This window comes from Coturnix japonica, chromosome 13, assembly GCF_054131305.1.
Source record: "Coturnix japonica strain WE chromosome 13, WE-NBRP24, whole genome shotgun sequence".
NCBI lineage: Eukaryota > Metazoa > Chordata > Aves > Galliformes > Phasianidae > Coturnix > Coturnix japonica.
The window spans coordinates 11,614,800-11,637,627 of record NC_140675.1 but is presented as its reverse complement, the minus strand read 5'-3'; the positions used below and the strand labels follow the sequence as shown (position 1 = coordinate 11,637,627).

The window sequence follows — 22,828 nt, the reverse complement described above, 5'->3', positions numbered from 1 at the left end:
GAGTCGGCGGGTGCAGCCTCCTACCACAAATACACCATTTTTTTTCCCTGTGAAATCCTTTATCTATAGCACGTCTAAGAAATACAATGGTTAAAAACTGCCAGTGATCACTCTGCACTGACACCAGCACTGCTGGAGCTGCACTTTTGCTGGCACGGAGGTGGAAAATTTGATGGGAGGGAAAAAAAAAACTAAAAAATGATAGACTGCGTGAAAAAGGCATTTCAGCACCGCAGAGTGAGATGCAAATTGTGTTTGGTTTTGTGCCCTTCGAGTCTGTCCCTCTGTTCAACATTCAAAGGTTGATGTGCACAGGTTGGCAGTGACGGACAGCAGCGCTGTGCTGCTCACTCTGACTGTGGCTCTGAGCACACAGTAATCGTTCCCACACGGGTAAAATGGAGTACTTTAAACAAGAGGAAACACAACCCTGAAGAGTTTACCTGCTTGGAACCCTGAGCCATTTGCCAACCATATGGACAGCCCATGCCAATACAAGTGAATGCATTTCAATTGCGAATTCAAAAGCCTTTTACCTTCTAGGAATGCAGTTCAAGATTACTGAGCTCTGAAGTTTCTTTTTCCACGGCTGTTGAAACCACTAATATATAAAAGCAAGGTTAAAGCCGCATGCCTCGTCCTGCTTCAGGTGCTAGTGACATTATCAGCTACAGCAGGAGTGACACGCAGCCTGGAGGGCCCAAATTCAGGTCTTAGCAGGTAGAAAGCATTTCACTTTCCCTGAAAATATGCATGTATTCATGGAGTCTAATTCCCTGCATGTATCCTGCTTTGTTATCTCACGCAGATATTTGCAAACATTTCTTTTCTTATCTGATCTCAATTCAGCTTTAAGATTGTCTCCTTGACGGTCACTCAGTCAAAAGTAAGCGGAGAAACCTGAGCGGGTTGTGCAGTAATTAGTAAAAGTAATAACAACAGCAACAACATCTATGGGCTGGGTTGTGTAAAGACAATGAATCTATCCGGGAACAGAATGAGAGAGAGTAAAAATGAATGCGTGGATAAAGTTACACATCCAAATCCACATTTAAATATATCACTGTCCTCATTTCTCAGCGGAACTGAGTGTCTCTGCTCTCTCTGCAGACAATTTGAGCTTGCAAATGCTTATAACCTTTAAAGAGAAGGTGCTTGAAATCCCCAGTGGCTCTGCACCAATCTCCACGCTCTGCTGAAGGTTCACCTTAGTTTTTCTCCTGCTTGCCTGGGATGTTTGCTCTCTGGGCTGTGTGACACCGAGAGCTTTTCATCAATATGAAAGTACTATTCCTTTTCTTAGTGACAGTCGCCACGATGCTCTGTAGCACAGGTAGACTACAAATCCCTGTGATTCATCGGGTAAACCTAATAGCTGTTTTTTATGAAGCATTCCTTGCTGCTCTTACAGCTGCTCAGATTTCTGGCTAGTGAAAGGTTTCTCCTTTACTGACTTTCTAATTATTTCTATAATGCCAATATTACGTCGGGGAACTCGCAGACGAGTCTGAGATAGGATGCCCTGGTACTCATGCCATTTAAACATAAAAAAAACAAATGAAACCCTGGAGAAAAAATGCAGTAGAAGAGATCAAAGATTTTCTGTGCACCCTCTTGATCCCACAGTCCCAAACAATTCCAAGCAAATTCCTGTTCTGTAAAGACTTCTGATCCTTTTCTATCTAGCAAGCATTTTCCCCCCAGTTCATCAAAGCATGCATTTGTGAATGTGCCTGCCTTTTTTCCCTGGTAATCAATATATTTGCATTTTGGTGTTAGCATCTAGAGGCCAGAATCTCATTGCACAATGTGTTGCATAAACACAGAACAAAGAAACAGCTCCAGGCCTAAAAAGCCTCTAATCGGTATTTCTGCACACTGTAATGGAGGAGTGGCTGCAGCATGTTCTAGCACAACAGATGTAATCTTATCTACCTTCTCTCTGCAACAAGAGAGAAGACAGAGCAATATTCAGTGCAGCATATGCTCATAGTTAAAGCACGCACAAGCAGCACCTCCCAGGTTTACACACAGGTCCCTGGCACACACAGCCCTGGAAAATTGAGCTGGAAAAGACTGGAGACAACTCAGACAACCTAGGTTCCCATATCACATTGGGCTCAGCTCTGCTGCCCAGATGTCTATGTGATCCTGGCCACTGACCTCTTTCCAAATTCCACTGCCATCCCTACACAGACACTGCCTATTTAAATAACCCTTAACATAACATACCCATAACATACTCTTGGGGTAGGTTTGCTTCCTTAATGCCTGGCATCAGCAATCCTTGCTGCACTGGTCCTGTCCCAGCAGCAGGACACAAAACATCCCTCCTTTCCACTTTGCAGCCGTGCAGAGACAAGCAACTGTTACACGAAGCATTAAAAGCCAACCACAACAAAGCAAACAGAAGGCCAGGAGATAAAATATCAGAGACTGATTAGCACGAATGGGCAAAGCCAAATACAGGAGATTTTCTCACAGTCTGGACTTGAAAAAATGAACAAAGTGGTGGATTTGCAGATGTCTGCAGTCGCTCCTTCCACCAAGGAAAAGCAATGTGAGAGAAAAGGCAGTCAGTGCTTATTGGCCATTTTCTTACAGCTCCTGTAAAGGAAAGGCGGGAGCAGGAACGCTTCCTCTGTGCAGCAGTGCTCCGTGCCATCAGGAATGCTGTGTGAGCTATGCTGATTAGCTCAATAACAATTAGTTAATTGTGCTTCAAAAACAGCAACTGAAGCTGCTTTCCGCTGTGACAAGGCAGTACAAGCTATATTTAGAATGTAAAAGATGTTTCCCACCAATTTCTGGCTGTTTTAAGCAAGGCTGCATTTTGTGATGAAAGTACACACATTTTTTTCCCCCCAAGGGCCGCACGTTGCGGGGCTGCTCAGATGTATTTCAGAAGCAGTAAGATGGGCAGATTCACATTCAAAAGCATGCATACTGACACCCCTAATGCTCCAGCACAGCCCCGTTTGCTGTCACTGAATCTCTTATACCCAGGCACCAAAAGCCAGCACTCTGCCTGTTACCAGACTCTATGGGAGGGAATCACTCCAGTAGGGAGTGACCCTTTCTTTAGGGTGTGGAATGACATGTTGATTTACAAGATTGCGTAGATCAGAGTCAGGGAAATGGGAACACTTTCTAGTGTATGGTGGACCAGCTGATATAAGACCAACCTTAAAAAACAACTCTCTCACCCTGGTGAAAACTGATGGAAAGGGGAGTCTCATTGTAGCCAAAATGAAAGACGAACAGACAAACGTACCTCGGTGAATAAGAGGGGACAGACACAGCATCACATTTTTAAGGGTATTAAGGTCACGAAAAACTGTAAATAAAAGCAGATGCTATTGAAATGGTACCCAATGGTAACATGCCCAGCTTCTCTGCTTAGTGCTGGGAAGCTTTCCAGTATTATCTAGGTGTAATCTCACCTTCTGGAGGCGTACACAGAGGGATGCAGGTGGCTAAAGGGGGAGAGATCACATTCACCACACGTATGGGAAAAAAAAACACATTGAAATGAAACAAGGACTAGAAATGGGTACTCATGGACCCAGACTTGAGGAGGTTATCTGCCAATGCCATTTTTTCAAACCAAGGAGGCAATCATGCTCTGAGGAATTCTCTATGGATATGACTTATTCATGAAGAACCTTTATAAACTGGCAAGTGAATCAAGCAGAAGTAATTCTCATCCTCTCCTTCACCATCTCTTCCAGCAGTGGTGAAAACACCGGTGCTGTGATTACCAATCTTTTAACATGGAGATCAGCTTTCCAAACAAGCCATGTGCAATCCAGGATGTTCCTGGGGCAGACACAAGCTGATGTAAATAAGTTAGTGTGTTCAAATTACAATACCTAAACCACGGTGGATGTCACCAAGCAGCACTGTGAAATAGAACCTGTAAACAAAAGTTACATATTTTGAACCTGAAGGCTGCAGTTCTACTTACCTAATAAAAGCCTAAAATAGGCTATCACATTGCATACTGAGATTATCCATCATGAGACTGAGAACACCTGACCCAGAAGTAAAGCTCTTACAAAACTGTAAAGACTGCTTTTGGAAAGGGCATACAGGTGGTTAAAGCAGGGAGGGGAAAATAATAAAACAGGCTTTTGTTCTGTATTTCTTCTGAATCAACATGGATACGCTCACACACAGGCAGCAGGGACAGACCTGTGAGCAAAAGCAGGGAGAGTTTGCACTGGGGATGCACAAAGAAACATACAGGTGTAAACCTACAGCTGAAATCCCTTCTCCCTTACAAGGTAAATCAGGGATAGTTTCACCAAAGCTAGTGGAGTTAACTTAGTGTAAGGCGTCAGCTCTGATGAGTGCAGGACTCACTCCCAGGAGTACACATGAGGTGGTGAAGAGCTGAAGTGTTTGATAGCAGCCCAGTTCCTCTCCCACCTGCAGCAGGAGTGAGAGCAGCACTGCATGAGCAAGTACTGCTCTCAGTTCTCTCTAGAAGCCTGTCCATGGGAGGGGCAACATTACCTGCTTCAGACCGTCTCCCTGGGCCCCCTGATTCCCAAGAGCCACCCCCCTCCGTTTTCAGGTACATTCCCCTCATTATAACTTATTAATCCCACACGTTAATATCATAGCATAGTTCATGGCAGCAGACAAAAGCACCCACTTAATGTTCACTAACAGCAAGACCTACTGAAGCCTAATAAGCACCAGCAGCTTCTTATCCCCCACTGAAGTCAAGAGAGCGTATCCAATAATTAGGGTGAATCTTCACCAGGTTTTCTTAGCCCAAATGTTACAAACTGTACCACAAAAAGTCAGTCTGAGCAGGTGAGGTCTGCCACTGAGATAACCTCTCACTGCCGATTTTGAAGTAAGTTGGGCAGTTGACCCCCATGAGAGTTTAATTTAGGATTACAGATTGCAGTGCTCAGGGAACCCCATGGATACCCTGCAGGGAATGAGAGTCTATATTTACATCTATACTTCAGAGTGAAAGTTTTCTCCTTGCTCATTTTGCAGTTATAGAGCCTGTGAATTCATTTCTGCTGCCTATCCTGTATCACTGACATCCTGCCAATGTCTGGATCGCTGTGGCCATCGTGTTTTAGAATTACTGCTAATTCATACTAAAAATTGCAACTTTTTATGCTTTTCATCCACAACAGGCAACCTGAAACACCTCCGGTGCCATGATTGATGACGGGTACAGCAAACAGATGTCAGAAAAGAAAACCAACCGTGTTTCTCCACAGCTGGCTTCACAGCAAAGCTCTGCAGAAAAGGCAACACTGTGAGATCTGAGACCTGTACAGAAAGCCCATGACATTTTGCTCACATATCCCAGGATGAAGAAAAACAAGCAGAGCAGGACTGTGCAATTAGAAGGAGCACAGACTTGGCAGCAAATATCCTTTAGTCAAAAAAAATACTCCAGCCTGTGTCTGCTTGAATGCGAGTTACCAACCTGGGGCTTCCCCACTTCCTTACCAGGGCGATTTATGGTCCATTTTACTTTACTACTGATGGCTCATGTTTTTGAAAGGAAGGTTAATTTCTTTGCTTTTAATGGAGTAGCTCTGCTGCTAGCGCAGTCAGGCTTTGCATACACGATCAGGCTTTCCATCCCTCTGCCCTCTGTGCAGGGATGCCCCCGCACCAAGCTCTTCACGGGCCATGGAACACTGCAGCAGAACCGCCAGCCGCCCATTTGTCCTACCACTCCCACTGCTGCTTGCACCAACTGCAGAACAAAGGCGAGAGTCCAGATGGTGAAGCCGAGAATAGATAGCTGTCTGTCTCAGGCTATGGTCAGTGTTGGAAATCAACAGGAAACTGTTGGGGTTTGAGACAAAAGTTCATCATTTGAGCAAAACATCGCAAGACAATGGCAGTCCTACACCACCCACAGCAGTAAGAGCAATGGAAGAGGTAAGGAAGCTCAGATGATCAACATCTGATTTTATTTTTGCTTGGACGGAAACATCTTTCCTACATCGAGATGTGATAAAAAGAGGCAATTAAACCCGAGCTAAGCAGGAGCTGATGCACTGTATAAAGCATTGTGTTGTACCAAAGGCTGCTTATGACCAATATTAACAACTTAATGAGCTGTTAATGAGGCGCACATTCAGCTTTTACTTGCAGCATGAAAACATTGCAAATCATTTTAGGGAGCTTCTGGATAGTCAACGGAGAATTAAAGATGTCAGATAAGCCCATCAAATCTATGTCTCAATCTGGACACTGCTTTCCAATGCATTCTCTTAAAATTCCTTTTCCTCCATGGCAGAATAACTTGCTTTGACAGCACTACGGCTCTCACTTAGACTTTGCTTCCTTCTGCCTTGACATTAGATTTCAGTCTCCAGAGAGCTGCAGGGATGTCTTTTTGACATGTTGACATTAAGGACACTTCTTCCACAGACTCACACTGGCACGATTACTTTCTGTTTTACCATCATAAGATCAGCTACTGAGCTAAGTTACCAAATCTGGAAGTTTAATTACAAAACCATTGTGCTCATCTATAAACAAACTAAGAACTTAAAATTACCCTTTGAAAATAGCCACTTGGAGTAGGAAAGGGAGCTCAGGTTTATCCAGAAAATTCATATCCATAATTCCCCAGCAGTGCAGCTCCACCAGTAACAAGCAACGACTAATGCTCTAATGTAGGCACACTTTAGTTTGTTATTTTTTACTGTTCTGTCATAGCCCTGCAGGATTAGATAATGCGACTGAGTGCTATCTATACTGCTATTACCACCAGTGGAGCTGAATTGATGGGAACAGCAAATCCACGCTGGACTTGCTGCAATCAAGCCCCACATGGAAACCATGTATAGAGCGAGTCTGGAGTTGAAAATCCACCTTGAAACAGTGATGTGAGCTACTCAGTGGCTCTCTGAAAGGGAGTGCTATTGAGATACATGGGATATAGCCATAATGGCTTACAGTGGTGCAAGAGAAGCTGAAAACAGGTTTATTTCCTGTTTGGAGTGGGAAAAGTCTCTTCATTTTATATTCACTCCACCATCTTCCTATAGTTTTCCTTCCTTGCTCTGCTCTGATTTTACTCTGCCTTTTTTGAGCATAATTTTGGTGAACTTGACCAGATCTTTAACTTCAAGCTCAGTGGAGAGTACTCATGTCTTAAGGAGCAAGGCCCCGGGGACAGGATGAAAACCCAGCATCATGCCCAGAGCAGGGCATTCCTGCCTATTGCAGCAGCTCAGCAGATTCTTTACGTTGAAGTAAAGGATAAAAAAATCTATGTTTGAAACAGCCAGCCATCCCCCAAAAGTGGCCTTTTGCTGATGTTTTGAAGAATCAACCACTGTGATGCTGTTAAAATGGCACAGGAGGTCAACCCCTTTATTTAAAGTGGAGAAAATGAAGCCTGTGATTTATTGTACTAGTTTCCCGTGGCTTCCTCCCTCCCCTTTTGTTTATCAAGGGAAGATGCTGTCCCTAGGCTGACAGGTTTTAGACTACTGCAGTGTGAAATGGCCACAACAATCCTTCCCTGCCCTCCTCCAGTGGAAGCTGGGATGGAAATGCTCACCCAGCTCTTCCAGCTGTGCCAGCAGCATTGCACAGCTATCTGCATAGGCACAGCCAGCTATGGAGGGACAGGGCGTGCGTGTCCCAGACAGATAGGAGAAAACAGCCAAAGGGCCACAGCAGTCTGATTGAGGCTGCCAGCTTGAATGTGTAGAAATGCTGTCATTCCTCTTGTAGGTTGTTAACAAGGAGGCACGGGGGACTCCTCTGTGCAGCATCTTCTCAGCTCCATTCAAGGCAGAGAAGGAGAAACAGTTCCATGCTATAGGAAAGGGGGGCCTGAGGTAGTGCTGAGTGTCTCCCTTCTCCACAAAGCAAACTATGACAGGGAGGTGAGGCTGCGGTTATACTTAATGCGAGCACACAACGCCTGCTGGAAGAGACAGAAACACTGAAGGACAAAGCAGCCTTGTTCCAACAACTTTCTCCAGCATTAGCAGGAGAGACAGAGGCACTGCCTGAACACAAACAGCCAAGTTGGAAGCGACACAAGCTTTTTGCTAGAAGCAGCTCACAAAAGGATGTTGGTCTTTGCTTCCCTGTGAGTCTTGCCTCTCCTTAGCATGGCTCCTATTTTTTCTTCTCTTCCCCAGTTCAAAATCACTACTTTCGGTCTTTGAGCTTTCCAGATAGTTTCTGCTCTTTGACTGTAAAACACTGGCAGCTCTAAGTGCACCCCTTGCTGTAACTACAGTGCTGAGCTCCTTGCTCCAGGTGTGGCTGCATAAAACAAACTTTGGGAGCTCCAGGAACAGCTGTGGAGCTGCAGGCAGGAGGGCAGATGGAAATAATTGCCATGACAGCAAGAAGAGGAATATTCTCTTTGGCCTCTGTGAGCTTTGCAACAAGGGGTAAATTCAAGGTTTTGAAGAGGATAAGAGAAAAGAAGCGGTCAACTCCCTGTCCCAGCCCTGCTCCCTTCTAAGCTGAGGTTTCACTGATGAAAGCGAGATGGGCTTGAAACCTGCTTTCCTGAAAGAAGATGTTAGCAACCACAGCAGCTTTTCAGTGGAGGACTTCTAAGGAGTGGATCTCTGCCAGTGTTTTGCTCCTTCCTCTTCCCTTTGCAGAATGGGCTCTCAGAGACCATTATTATAGAGAACAACAACAACAACAAACCAGCCTCATCAGTTCCTGTGAATTCTGAAGGTCACCAATGCCACCATCAGTTATAATGACACACATCACTCCCTCTTCAGACAAATGGACTTACAACCTATTTAAAGGCAAGCGTCTTTCAGAGCACTTCACTTCTTCTGCTACCCCCCTCTCTATACACATACGCTCTCCTCCAGCAGCAGCTGCTGGAAGAAATTATGAATTCCATTATTTTTCATCCAGAACAGCTTTGCAGTATATGAGAGAAGCACTGGAGGCTGCAGGCTCGTTAGCACAGGATTTGTATTGCCGCCTTCCATTTTATTCACCAGCCCAAATTAGGTGAAGCATGCCTGCCCCAAACCTGTGCTTTCTGTTTAATTAAAATGCAGGTGGTGGACTGCCCTGAACTCCAGAGCCCACAGCACAATCAGACAGCGACAGTGACCCGGTAGAATAATGCTCTTGATGTAGGGGCTGCTCTAACAGAGCCTTAATTTCAGTCAAGCAGAACAGCACCTCTGGTAGCAGCTGCATTTAGGGCCGGGATGATGATCAGCGTAGCTTCTTCCTGCCTTCCCAATCAAAGCCGGAGTCCCTGACAGCTGAACTGCTCAATGAATTAACCAGACAAGAAGGGGGCTTGCTGAGGGGCTGCAGCTCCCTTCTCATTGCTGCAAGTGGCAGCTTTCAATTATATTTTTCTTTTCTTTCTGTTTGTCAGGAGATGCACATGGTTCCCTAATGAGCAGGGCAGAGCTGCAGCCAGATCTAAATAGGCAGTGTTCCATGGATCTCCTCCACGTAGGAGAGGGATGCAGGGGCTGAAGGCAGGTGAGGGAAGCGCTGGCTCCACTCAGACCCATCAGTGCAGCACAGGGATGGTTTATTCTCCACATCAGAGAGGTTTGCAAACATCCAGACATGAAGCCTCTGCTGGGCTGTTTCAGTGGATGGGACAAAACTGGTGCAACAAGAAAAACGTTTTGCTCCACCTACTGCAAAAAATATCAACCAGGCCAAACCTGCCTGCATCCATCCCCTTACATCACCTGGCATCTTAAAGCTGTTACTTGGGCCAGGAATCTCTACTTGCCCTTGGCCCAAACCCATGAGAGCTGAACGCTTGGGATGCTGCTTTGGGTACAACTTATTGCCCACTTGAGTTTGCATTGTAAAACTCCACATACAATGATAGGAACATTTTCAAGTCTCAGAGGGGAGAGCACAAGAGCAAAGGAAGGGTTTGGGATGCCCATCCTCCTGCACTGTTTATCTGGCTGGGCTGTTTGCTGCTCCCATCCCACCTGGCACCAACCATCATTATCATTTCTGGATACTTCATGCTGTGCAAAACATGGCAGAATGCACAGAAATGGGTATTTCCCCTGAAATGTTACCTAAAGCTTTTACCTAAAACCACCACATTCCCACAAAGATGTGTGCTGTATATTCCTTTTTACAACTGCAAGGAATCATCTTACACCTACTAGAATTACTGAGACACTTACAACACATCGAAGCACCATTGAGCAGTACTCAGCCATAAATTAACCTTCAGTCTGGGGACTGGTCTGCTTCAGTCACTTTGTGTTCAGTTCTATGCTCATGTTTTCAGTGGATTTTGTTTACTGCCAAGGTTTTCTCTACTATTTACATGGGTGTCCCATCATCAAAGCTAAGTGGACCCATTTTTCTCCAGCTTGATACTTATCCAACTCTACCATGGGTAAGAACATCACGCAAACAATAACAACAAAAACTTGCATTTCCACAGCACACTTCAACTCAAAAGTGTCACAAATCAATTTAAAACCTAAATTGCAGCACCAGCTCCAATCACTTTGCTCACAGTATAAATCACAGCCAGCTCCGGAGGTGGAAGAGGCAGTTATATAACAAAGCATAATAACTTCACACTACAAGTGTGAAAATCTGCAGGAAGATCCTATGTTCATCACTTCTACTGCATGAACCCAGATTGTCCCTAACCAGAGGTAGAGCCAGGAACTCTAAAAACCACAGTGAGTCATGCTACAGCCCCAGAAACACCAGCCCTGCCTGTGCAAGAAAGCCTTAGAATAATTAAGGTTGGAAACGGTCTCTGAGACCACCGAAGTCCAACTGTTGACCTGTCCCCATCATGACACAAAACCATGTCTGTCAGTGCTGTATCTCAGCAGTCCCTGAACACCTCCAGGGATGGTGACCCCACCACTCCCTGGGCAGCCTGATTTCATCCCAAGTTTGGCTTCCTCCATTGCCCTGTTCAGTGTCTAAGCTGCAATGAAGACAATGTGCTGTGTGGTTAACATACATGATACACCAGCACCTCCTTCTTTTCCCCAGCTGATCTTACATGTTCTATATAAGTGTAGAAATGCAGTTGTTGGTCTGGTTTGCAGCGGGCAGATATTTTGTTCTGAAACAAAAATCTATTCTGAAGTCAGATACAGTTGGCTCCACTTGGGGCTTCCTTTGCTGCAGTTACAGAAAGATATTGGAGCAGGAGCAAACTAGAAAACATGTACGTATTGGCAGCCGTCTCCAGAACCACACTGCCCTGATTAATTTATGACGTTTTCCAAGCAAGAGACTGACTGCTATGTGCTATTTGAAATGCAAAGGTTAAGCAGTATTAAGAAAAATAATAAAAAAGCGGGCTTTAGTTAGTTTTGAGCAACAGATTCTTCAGTGAATGACAATAAATTGCATTAGCACCGAGTTTGCTAACTTTTACATCTTAGCCTTGAGACAGAAGAACAAAAGTGCAATCAGATCTGTTCCCAGCAGCAGACTGAGCAACAGGAGGGAGCGTGTTGCCTATTCTTGTTCTAAGCTTCAAAAGATGCTGCTGCAGAAATTGATACCATAACTAACAGCCATTTCAGTGCCAGCCTCTCTCCAGCTGGGGTCACCGTAAATCCCGCATTGCCACCGGGCTCAGAGGAAGACATCAGCTATTCCAGTCCACCACTGCTCCACTGGAGCCTCTAAGAGGAACAGGCTCAGCTGCAGGTTATCTCTGCTCCGCCAAATCACTCGTTTCACAAAGCATTCAGAGCAGTGCCTAGTTAACTCTCTTGTCCTGATGTCTGCCTCTGGCCTTCCAGTGGAAGGGCTTAAAATCGATTGGCAAGTTACACTTCATAAATACAGCCTGAATTCATGCACCACATCCATAATAAGTGGCAGCATGAGTAGTGACACTGTACCACAGCTTCTGCAGAGGCTGATGCAGAGGTAGAAGTCTGCATGTTCTCGAGAGTAACCTTCACCTGCAGCTCCAGAGCTAGCATTAAACTGGACAGAATGTCTTCTTGACTTCAAGAGTATAAAAATACAGCAAGATGTGGTGCACAGGCAATGTCTCTATACAGACAGCGATAAAATAAAAGAACCAGCTTCCTTTGTTTTGTAGTTTTGTATCTTTTCCCTTGTGGCTTTCCTATGCTCTACTTTTTACTTCTTTAACTTGAGTCAATTTTCCCCTCAAGCTAATCTGGTATGAACAGTCATCTTCCTGCAAGTCCAAAAAGGATTGTCTCCTTTTTTTTTTCAAATGCACCTTCTTCCCTTATTCCTGTAGACCAACTGGATTTGAAAAGGCAAGAAGCTATTGGTTCCAACCTATTCCAGGAGAGGATGTTACAGAAAACTGATAGTGATAATGATCAAGTCTTTCCCGATACCTGGAGTATAATAGAACTTGTTGACAGTAAAAAAGTACATAAACCTGTTTTACCTACCTGCTTCACCCACAAACACTTCCACTGGCGTGCTGGTAGGGCTCTCACCAATGACATTATATGCTGTCATTAACACTTCATATCTCTTGTATTTCTTCAACTCTGAAAATGTAAATTATATATTATTATTTATAGTGCATTACAGTATTGACCTTAGTCTCCATCACTTCTCCATCACCACACCTCTCCCATGTAATACTGCGTTAGAACAGTGCAACGGTGCGGTATCTACTTCCATCCTTCCTTAACACATTAATCACAGTAGGGAGTGCACAATTATGAAAGATATTTGCTATGAGACGTCAGAATTTTCCAGTATTTTCACTGTGTCGCTCCAGTAAGAAGAATCACCCCTGATGATTAAATAGCCAGGGGAATATCTCTGGGCCATTCCTGATGACAGGGAAAAGATGGGACTTCGAGTGCTGAACATGTGGCCTCATTTTGATCTCTACTGGTAGGAATGAACACATGGCTTCAAGCCTTTGCCTAACCCCAGAGACTTCCATCCAGGGGTCATCTGGCAGCTGTGTGGGTTGAGACTGTTGGGAAGTTGTAGTCCCATTCAAAATACTGCATGCATATATTTCTCCCTCAGAGTGAATATAGTTTAAGCATCAGTCACAAAGAGAAAGGAGAATTTGAAGCCTGGGCTCCATCTGACCATCACAGAACCAATTTCTCTGCTGACATAGAAATTACTCTTACAAATGATGTAGGAGAATAAAAGCAGCATGTGAAAAAGCAAGAAAACCCAATGGTATGAGGGCAATTAATAGATGCAAATGGGGATGGAGTAGAACCATGTCAGTGTCACTTGGAAGGCAGCAGCTGAGCAGTTTTGGGTTTTGCTTTTTTGATGGAAGAATCAATCCTAACAGAAGTATTTATCATCTAAAATATTTAACAGTGAAATTAAAGTAAGAAAGAGATCAATGATATAAATTGCTGTATTTAAATGAGTTGAGAATTGATTAAGACATGCATGGCCAGGGGTACAAATTTCTCCCTTTGCCAATAATTTTCTCTGTTATCTATGAATCACACTGCACCGTTCTCTCTGAGGCTGACAGAATGCTATCGGTTTGGTGAGGTTCAATAAGTCTAATCATGCTGGTTCTTCACGTTTTACTTCCATGGAAATATTTACAAGTGCCTTGCTCCTATGTCTGACTCAGAGTTCAGCCTCGTTTCCTACTCTTGGGTAAAGTGTAAATGATATCCAATACATCACTAACTTTTTGCCAGTCCATTAATACATAAAAAAAAATAATGTAAGATATATAGCTCTTGATTAGAATTTCAGTACTAGGCAGCTGGCATAGAGAAAGTTTAATTGCTGCCATGAAAAGCCACAAGGGAGATTTTAGTGTTAACTGCATGTGGAAGAAAATGGAACATATGAGAGTTCATGCATGCAAGTTTCAGTGGGGATAGGGCTTCTATTTTTTTTTAGCCCAGCACAATCTGTGACTCAAAAGCCTTGGGCAAAACCTATCTAGTGAACCATCATCACCACAAAGCAACTTGCCTTTTAACTCTGTCGAATGCTATTTTATTCATTTCCAATTGAAAACACCTCTGGAGATGCATATAAATTCATTGGGCCCTCTCTAAACTGGCCTCATACTCTAAGGAATGCTTGAGCACTGCAATGCTTGAATCGTAGGGCTAATGATGTGATGCTGCTAAACTCAGATGGACTGCAAAATACGTAGAAAGGAAATCAAAATTCATTTAGCATCAGCAATGCTGGATTGTTACAGTCAACAATGTTTTACCTTCCCAGCAGCCACAATTTTACAGCCACTACCTACTTGCATCATCAATGTCTATTGATGTAAAGAAAGCAAAGGCTTAAAGAAAAAGGAACTCCGGAAACCAGAATAATTAATTTGTGATGATTTCTGCCAGATCCATCAAGGACAACTGGAGGAGTTTGCCTATATTGTATTTTGAACCATTACAAAGAGTCTCATCTAAAGGCAATGTGCACTTACGTGTTAATTCATACGTCGTTAATGCTGAGCTGCTGTTCACTGTCTTGAAGCTGCTTTGGGCTATTCAGAGTAAGCAAAGCAGAAAGCTTGTTACAGTGCAAGGAAACAGTTATTGCAAATGATGTACAGCAGAGACAGAGGCAAATGATGCAGCACATACATACACAGTTTGAGCTTTAGGACTATACCTTGAAGGGCAATAAAACCACATCACTCTTGTAACACATCAAAAGCATCTCACTCACACGGGTTTTTTCATTTCCTCCTCAAACAGAGAATCACACAAACATATAACACAAAAATGTTCTGACTCTTAGATTAAACAGAATAAATGAGTGCAAAGGAAACTGTTTCTAGGGGGGGAACTAAGCACTGTGTAGCATTCTTATGTCTCAACATGCAAAATTTGAAACATGGAGAGCTGCAGGGTAAAGATTTGGAACATGGGCCACAAAGAGCAAACACTTAGAGTAGGAGAGGACCTGTTTCTTTAAATGTATGTTAGATTTCCCACAGTTTCACTTACAGTATTCAACATTCCTGCTGTGAATGAACCACAACAGTATGCTAAGCAGTGTAAAACTGCAGGTCAGTGAGGAACAAGGGTGCACTAAGGTGAGAATTGTCATATTATGAGGGGAAAGAGGGATATTTCTTTTATAATACTTGTCTCCAACCCTTTTTTCCCCCTCTTGTCTCCCTGGAGAAGCAGAGCAAGGTGTTTTCTACTATACAGCTATTAGCAGCATTGCTGCAGGGCCAGCAAGAAGAGGGAAGAGAGGAAACCAGTAGGTATTACAAGCTTCCTGGCTTAAAAGACTAGAGAGCATCCAAAGTCATTACTTTATGATGAGATACACAGCTCATCATTCAGCTTTTGCCTGGAAAAACAACCCTGTGCATGCCTGCACCTGGAGGAGCTGCACATGCCTGCTCTGGTTTAACCTCTGTGCTCCCAGAGCCCTCTTTCAGGTCTGACAATGTAAATGGAGTCACAGATGGATGTTGATGCTACATTTAATACATTCACCTTTCCCACATTCACACAAAAATCATTCTTGCTTCTGTAGATACCACGTTTATGGGTTGACAGAAACATAGGAGGTGATGTAAGACATTAAAGTAGTCTTAGGCATATTCTGCTGCTCGCAGATTCTTGTCTTACTCTGAATTATTCCACTGACATCAAACAGGACTAAAGTCAGTCCTGCTGTGAGCACCTCTCATTGCTGGGCCGTATCTGTAGGGTTACTGAGCACTCACATCTTTACCTCGCATCACCTTATTCTGCCTGTTCTTCTGATTTCCTTTCTACTCCTTGTCTAAGCCCTTTTCACTTTTGTTCTATTATTCCCTTCCCTCTCCACCTTCCTTCAAAAAAAAAAAAAAAATAAAATAAAAAATCCCAGCAACCACCACAGCAAGCACACACCTTCTTGCTCATTTTTGCTATTTTCTTCCAAAATAAGGACAAGCACTTCAAAATTTTACAAGTGCTATTTAAGATTTCTCCTCAGCTGCTTTCCCCTACTGCAAAAACAAAATGTCAATTATAAAAACTATTAGAAAATAGCACGCTGAGGAAAATGAAGTCTCTCTGCTTTTTGTCTGATGGCAGAAAATGTCTACGGGGGTAATCGTGGAGACAGCAGAAAGCAGGAAATCAGAGGGGACGTGGAGGACAGAACATCGATTCAAGCACACTGGCATAGATTAGAGTGCACCGTTATAAGAGATGCTGATCAGACAGAGGTTATTAGCATTTTCCAGCATCTTCACCTTGACTGGGTGAAATCAAAATCACCTCCAGCACTTTGGGCATAATGGTGCATTCTTTACACAGGTACGAGTGCACAGAGAATCTGGCATAAAGACATCCAGGGATATGATAAGCATCCAAAACACAGGCTTACGTGTGAGCTCAGCTCTTAAGGCTGAGGGGTTCTTGACAGCTTTGGATTCGGTTGCAGACCCGGCGTCGTAATCCAGCTCCCGGTAGTAGATCCGGTACCCCAACAGCAGCCCGTTCAGACTCTCTGCTTTGGGTGGCTGAAAAATGTTCACATGAAGAACGTTTTCATTAGGATGTGTGTGGTAACAAGCAGAAATGTGTGGGGTACAGAACGTAAATAACAGATTACTGAATGCACGTTGATGGTCACCAACACAGAAAACCAGTGTTTCACTTTGGAGATGACAAAAGTAAATTACTTTGTCACAGACAATGTCCTTAGTGGATGGATGTTCACAGAGCACTCTTCGTTTAACAACGTTTACCTTTAAAGTAACCAAGAGCCATCTGAAAAGTAACGAACCATTCTGCGGTTCGTTAGGATGATGAAAACAGCTGCCAGAGAGGCTTCAGAGAGAGGAAACACAGCACGATGAACTCTGGTGTGCTGCATTGGTTGAGGCCCATGGGAAAACCCAGCTCTCCTCCATAGCAGCTTGGAGCAGTAGAGGATGTATGGCACCGAGCTGGCCCAAATATATGCTTTGTTCCTTTGCAACGTGCCACCAGATGCTCAAAGACATCCAGAGGATTCTTCAGCAGCCCTTCACATCTTCCTTCAGTTACAGACATGCAATCAGAACACTGAAAGGAATTTTCTGTCTGAATGGCTTACTTCAATAAAGACAAGCAAAGGGATTATTCATGTTTGGGAAAAAATGACTTTCATGAATCTAATGCAGGCTACGAACTGTGGAGAAGAAAAGATGCCCTGAGCCATTTATCTTCTAAAGATTCTTGTACTGAAACTTAAGGGGCTGAAAGGATAAATGAAAAGGATTTTAATGATGACCTTGCCTTTAATCCAGGAAGATTCCTAGCAGTTTGGAGAACTTTACTGCAGAAATCTTCAGTCCATCATTAAAAAATTAACCACTAGTGTGATACCCCGTTACAGCATATGGGAACACCACATGTAATTCTAATGAAGAGAGTAAGAAGAATAGCTTTTTACAAGAAAGGAGGCAGATATTTGGTAATAACCTGACTCTGCTTCCTGAAATGACAAGAATCTTCCACTGCCTCCTTGTAAAAGAAGAAAGAAAGAGGGTGGTCCTGGCTTATTGCGTGTAAAAGGTTTTTCTTTTGGTAAGGACTAAAGAATTAAGTAGAAAGACTGAAGTTCAGGGGAGCCAAAAAAGAAAAGCACGTGATCCAGAGTTTAGGAAAACCACCAGGCTACAAAGAAAAGAAGCAGAAACTGCTCCTGGAAGAAGCTGCTTCTTCTGCAGTTGTCCTGCCTGAAACCTGCTGAAGGCAATCTGAAAATTCCAAGCGCCTTGATTTGCTTGCCCTCCTTCATCATTGTGCTTCATGCTCATTATAGCACTCCATCCTTTGCACAAGCTTTGGCCGCCTTTCACTATTGTTTAGCGTTACAGACTGACCTAGGAACACAAGGTTGTTCAACCTTCAAGTTGGGCCCTATGAAAACAACTCAAAGCCCTTTTCACAGTGAGAGCTTCAGTAGAAAAGAACTATTTTTCTCGCTTCCCAGTATTTCTCTGGAAAGCTACTCCACTACTCGGGTGGTTAGAAACCTTCACATAATTTCTCATCTAAATAATTCATAGTGAGTCTATAATCATTTGATCCTCTGCTAATATTGCCTTTTGGGTTACATTGTTCTTTTCTTTGTGGGGTTTTTACTCTTGGGCTGTATTTTAAAAAGAGCAACTATATTCTCTCTCAGACCCCATTCTACAAGGTAAATAAATCAACCTCTTGTCACAGAATCACAGAATCATAGATGGGTTTGGATTGGAAGTGACCTCAAGGATCATGAGGCTACAACCCCCTGCTGCATGCAGGGCCATCAACAACCTCATTTAATTCTAGACCAGGCTGCCCAATGCCCCATCCAACTTGGCCTTGAACACCTCTAGGGATGGGGCACCCACAGCTTCCCTGGGCAGCCTGTTCCAGCGCTTTACTACTCTCAGCCTTTTCTATCCACAGGCCAGATCCCTTAATAAGAGACTAAACAAACAAACCTTGGAACTGACAGCTTTTTCTATGGCTGAAAATATTCCCTGCGGGATGCAGATGAGATATTATTTATTACAATCTTATGCAGCACTGTTTTTCTTTTTAATTAAAAAAGACCCCACAAAAGTTGGAAGTGGAAATCTTACAGCGTCTTAAAAGGAAAACACTACTGAAGCTGTTACTCCTTCCTCTGCCACACAGCTGCTAACAGACAGACCTTCTTTCCTCACTGTGGTATAACACCAATGGGTTGATAGTGAGAGTTGTTTTCTTACACTTCCATGTGATTCTCCATTTTCCCTCTCTAAATTTAGGAGGAAAGCTCAGAAAAGAAACGGCTTGAAATCTGTCTTTCTCCTTGCCATAGAAACGATGCTTCTTTCCTGAAAAGGGTACTCTACTAAAAGGTCAGGTCTCCCCCTTCCTATCTGTCTCTTGAGGACAGAACACTGTTTTTGATGTAATGGATTATTTAGGGTTTTGTATGGAGGCCTGAGGGATCTGCTGAAACAGGTAAAATGATTATGAGTGGCAGCCCATAACATCGTACACGAGTAAGAGAAACAGTTTTGTGCTCTTGGAAGAAGAAAGGAAACAACGTAAGTTTGAATAATTGCTGTCTCTATGGCAGAAGCAGAACATACACAATCCCGATATTAACTATAACATCCTCCAGAACGTTTGAAATAACCTTGCATTATTGATAGAGCAGACCTCAATGGAAATTACTTATTTCCCCCCTACTTTAAATTTAAAAATAATGGACTGATTGGACCAAGCAGCTGAAAGCACAGATAGTGCATCTGGAGTTTGTTCCGTGAATTATTAACACGGCTCAAAGTTAAAAATTTAGCTTTGCTTGGAAATCTACTCTCCCATTTAGCTTGACTGCTGTTTTCAGTTTACATTATTTCTTAAACACTGCTGTGAAACAACTTCTTAATTGGAGGCTATTGTGGGACTTGAAGATTTTTGTTTATTTGAAAAATACAACGCGGCTGAATTACCAGGATCTATTAATATACATGTAGTAATGACATATAATCGCCCACAACTCCCTTGAGATGGCTCTGGCACAACAACCCCATTTCATTTTCATGAAATAAAAAGCATCCAATTACCTAAACAACCACCTATTTCACATTAACTACACACCAATAATCAGTCAATTGGGGGAACGTTTATTTCCATGGTACTCCATGCCTCTCATCCTCCTTATTGCCCTTCCCGATACCTTTTCCTTCACTGTGGGCTTTATTTGGAGGTGGGGCAATGGATTTATTTCTCACCACAACTCCTTTGGTAAGGAGTTCAGCATGTCTTCTATTTGCTCAACATGCTGTAAGCAAGGATGCTATGTAGCGTTAAGCTGCATGAACTTGGGCCAGCATCCCCCGCAGTACAGCCAGGCATATTTTTAAAATGCTGCTGCATAGCAATGAACAGACCCTCATACATATATTTTTTTCCAACATGCAAGGAGCCCCATCTGTACTGTAAACACGTTAGGCACATTTTTCACTATAATACAATCTGTCCAAAGCTATCTTTACTGTGTGCATGGGACATCGTCTCGGGAGCAGGGTGGGCAGAGGCTTTCCAGAGCAGGTTATGGTTAACGTGCAGTACCCCACTGGGTTCTCTCTCTTAATGCTTACTCCACAAAAAGAAGCCTCAGGCAGTGGGTCACAAAATGTTCCAGCATATCCCAGGAGGCCAGTTTTGGATGGGAAGATAAAGGAAGGCTCAGGAAATGTGTGTATATAATGCAGACTCGGCACGAATACTTTCATATCCAATTCGGAGATATTACAGAAGCTGAAACTTGCTTTTCTTTTCTCTGAAGAAATCTTAGTTTTTTAGCCCTCAAAAGAGCATGTGGAGCTCCTCAAAGGTATGAGCAGGATCTCGGGCACAGCGTACACCTCTGATTACTTCACCAGCTGAAGGAGGCAATGCGCAATGCGAACAACTGAGCTTTTGATTACCTGATCTCTGCCAATGTTACACACCAGTAAATGCTCTCGGTGTAAAGATGCACCTCTATTGATATCAATAAGAGGACAGGTGAATCTGTACAAGCTGTAAACTCAGTCATCTTGGCAGGAACTGTTCCCTCTCAAGCTTTCCCTTGTGGGGTACAAAGCAAAGGCAACAACCAGAAAATTCTATCACTGAAATAAATGTGCAGATCAGGAAAACAAGGAAGTAACAGCAGTCCTTCAACTTTACTATGCTCCCTCCAACTCAGAAAAAACCACAAAGGCCAACAAGTCAATGCCAATGAGAAACATCACACTTTTGTACTTTACCTACCTGCCACTGCACAAGGACAGATGAAGTGGTGTGGGGAGTGACCAGAACGGAACCAGGGGGCTCATCTGGAACTGAAGGAGGAAAAGAAGAAACCAAACCAAAGTTAGACAACAGGAGAGAAACGGGAAGTTCATTCACCAAAATCTTCCATCCCAGTTTCTATGTGGTGGGTCTCAAAAGCAGTGCCAGCCATCTGAAAGTTGCAACCCAAGCAGAAGCCAGCAGCTTCTCACCCACCCCTGCTCTGTGGCCTTGGCAACTTGAGGAGGAATGTGAGAAAAGCTCAGGGCATAAACCTGGAGAAAGCTGATAATGGCAGCCGCTCATAAGCAGTAGGATACAAATTCACCAGGAAGTTAAACCAGCTGAATGTGTGCTGCAAAGTGTGAGCAAATTGCTCCCAAATTTTCCATGGCATTTGTGACACAGCTGGGGCAAGCCCCCTGCTTTTGGGAGTCTGTCATGTATTCACAGATTATTTCAATCAGGACAACTTGATTTACCATGGATTAACCCATTCCTGTGCTTATGGCCTGTAAGACATCTGCACACTCTCCAGCAGCTCAAGTACAAAGAAGGGAATGCTTATCAGGAGCTGACAGCCCTCTGCAGTGCAATGCTCTGGTGGCAGTTCCAGGTTTGCTCAGCAGAATAAATGTTCACAGTTTGTTAAGGAGGTGAGAAGCTTTCACAGGGTTTCCCTCTTGCATTGTGAGGAGGCCAAGCACAACTCTGGATTCACTGTAGCTAAATTCAAAGGGAATTGAAAATGAAATTTTAAATTCCAAAACATTGAGTCAGTATTGCCTCAACAGTACAGGTTACAGCCTGCACCATACAGCACCTATTGTTTGGGAAGCTGGAGAGCTGGGATGCCTTTAAGAGGCTGCTAGGCACATCTTTTCTTCAAGCACAATGCAGGGTCTTGTTTAAACCAGGATACTCTGAGCTCTGCTCCTCTGGCCTCATAATTTGAAGATCACATTCTTTAAACATTCTTTGGTGTAATTCTTTCCTATTTTCATATCTCTGAACCACCGGTCACTCCTTGTGCTGTATTAAACACTAATTCTGAGCACTGTATATATACGTGTATCTCAGTATTACTCCATTTCCCAGTCCAAGGGTAAATACGGATCCTTTGTCACAATTTGCAGAGTTCTCTTTCCCTCTGGTAGTCCCATTCAAGACATCGGAGCTACTTTTGCATTCAAGCAGTGCCTTTCTACAATCAAGGAATTAGAAGCTGATCTCTAAGGCTAAAAATAAAAGCCTTGTCAATGTCATTCACAGTTTATTAGTCCTGATCTGCAGGATTAAATGCTCATGTTTCCAGGAGCCTGGTGCTCTTTCTTACTTATACCTCAGCAATTTTGTCGTATTGCAGACTGATGTGGGTTGTGAGTGAAAACAATTGAAGAAACTTCTTCAAATGTATGCATGGTACTACATTTATTTTTAATGATCTCTTGTAAATTATTCAATTTCTGCAAAGATAATGGTTAGTGCAGAGTTTGGAAGCCAATCAAACGGAGTTTAATTCCATTTGGAGACTCCTGAAAGTATGATTCATTCAGAGTGCACAGCAGGACACTTAAGGCTGCCTGCTATTAATTCAACCCTATCTCGTTACTACCTGTTATCAATCTCCTAGGAACAAACCCGCACTTGACATTAGGTTTTTACTCTGGTCACAGCAGAAAACATATTGCAATGGATCCAGGGGCACATCTGAGAGCCCATCCCATGGCAGTATCCCCATCCCATGGCAGTATCCCCACCCCATGCTCACCATCCTGCAGTGTTGTCACCGCCTCTGTCTCGGCACTGAAGTCGCTGTCCCCGATGTCGTTAGTTGCTTTCACACGCAGCTTGTAAGATGTGAACGGGTTCAAGCTGCGGGATGGAAAAGTGAGGCCAAGGGCTGAAATAAACTGCTTCCTAATGAGCCTCTACCTCTACAGAGGGCAAAAGAAGCCATTGGAGCGGCTTCTCTTCCCAACATCACCTTTTCTTTGCAGCTTGCCCAGAGTTCACCATGAAGTGGTGCTGTTTGCACCTTCACTGCCATCAGCATCCTCTTAGATTGATAGAACAAGGGGGAA

At 43.5% G+C, this 22,828-nt stretch overlaps 1 protein-coding gene across 2 annotated transcripts in view; it reads right to left on the bottom strand.

Annotated features, from left to right (window-relative positions):
• Nucleotides 1-22,828, bottom strand: part of SDK1 (sidekick cell adhesion molecule 1) — a 358,865-nt gene that overhangs the window by 33,168 nt on the left and 302,869 nt on the right. The window contains exons 31-35 of one of the 2 annotated variants that reach the window (XM_015876860.3): nt 22,516-22,619; nt 20,724-20,794; nt 16,321-16,456; nt 14,408-14,467; nt 12,408-12,509 (exon numbers count right to left, since the gene is read on the bottom strand). In XM_015876860.3, coding sequence (XP_015732346.2) covers nt 12,408-12,509; nt 14,408-14,467; nt 16,321-16,456; nt 20,724-20,794; nt 22,516-22,619 — 473 coding nt within the window. The remainder of the gene's footprint in view (nt 1-12,407; nt 12,510-14,407; nt 14,468-16,320; nt 16,457-20,723; nt 20,795-22,515; nt 22,620-22,828) is intronic. The other variant, XM_015876861.3, reaches the window with a different exon arrangement.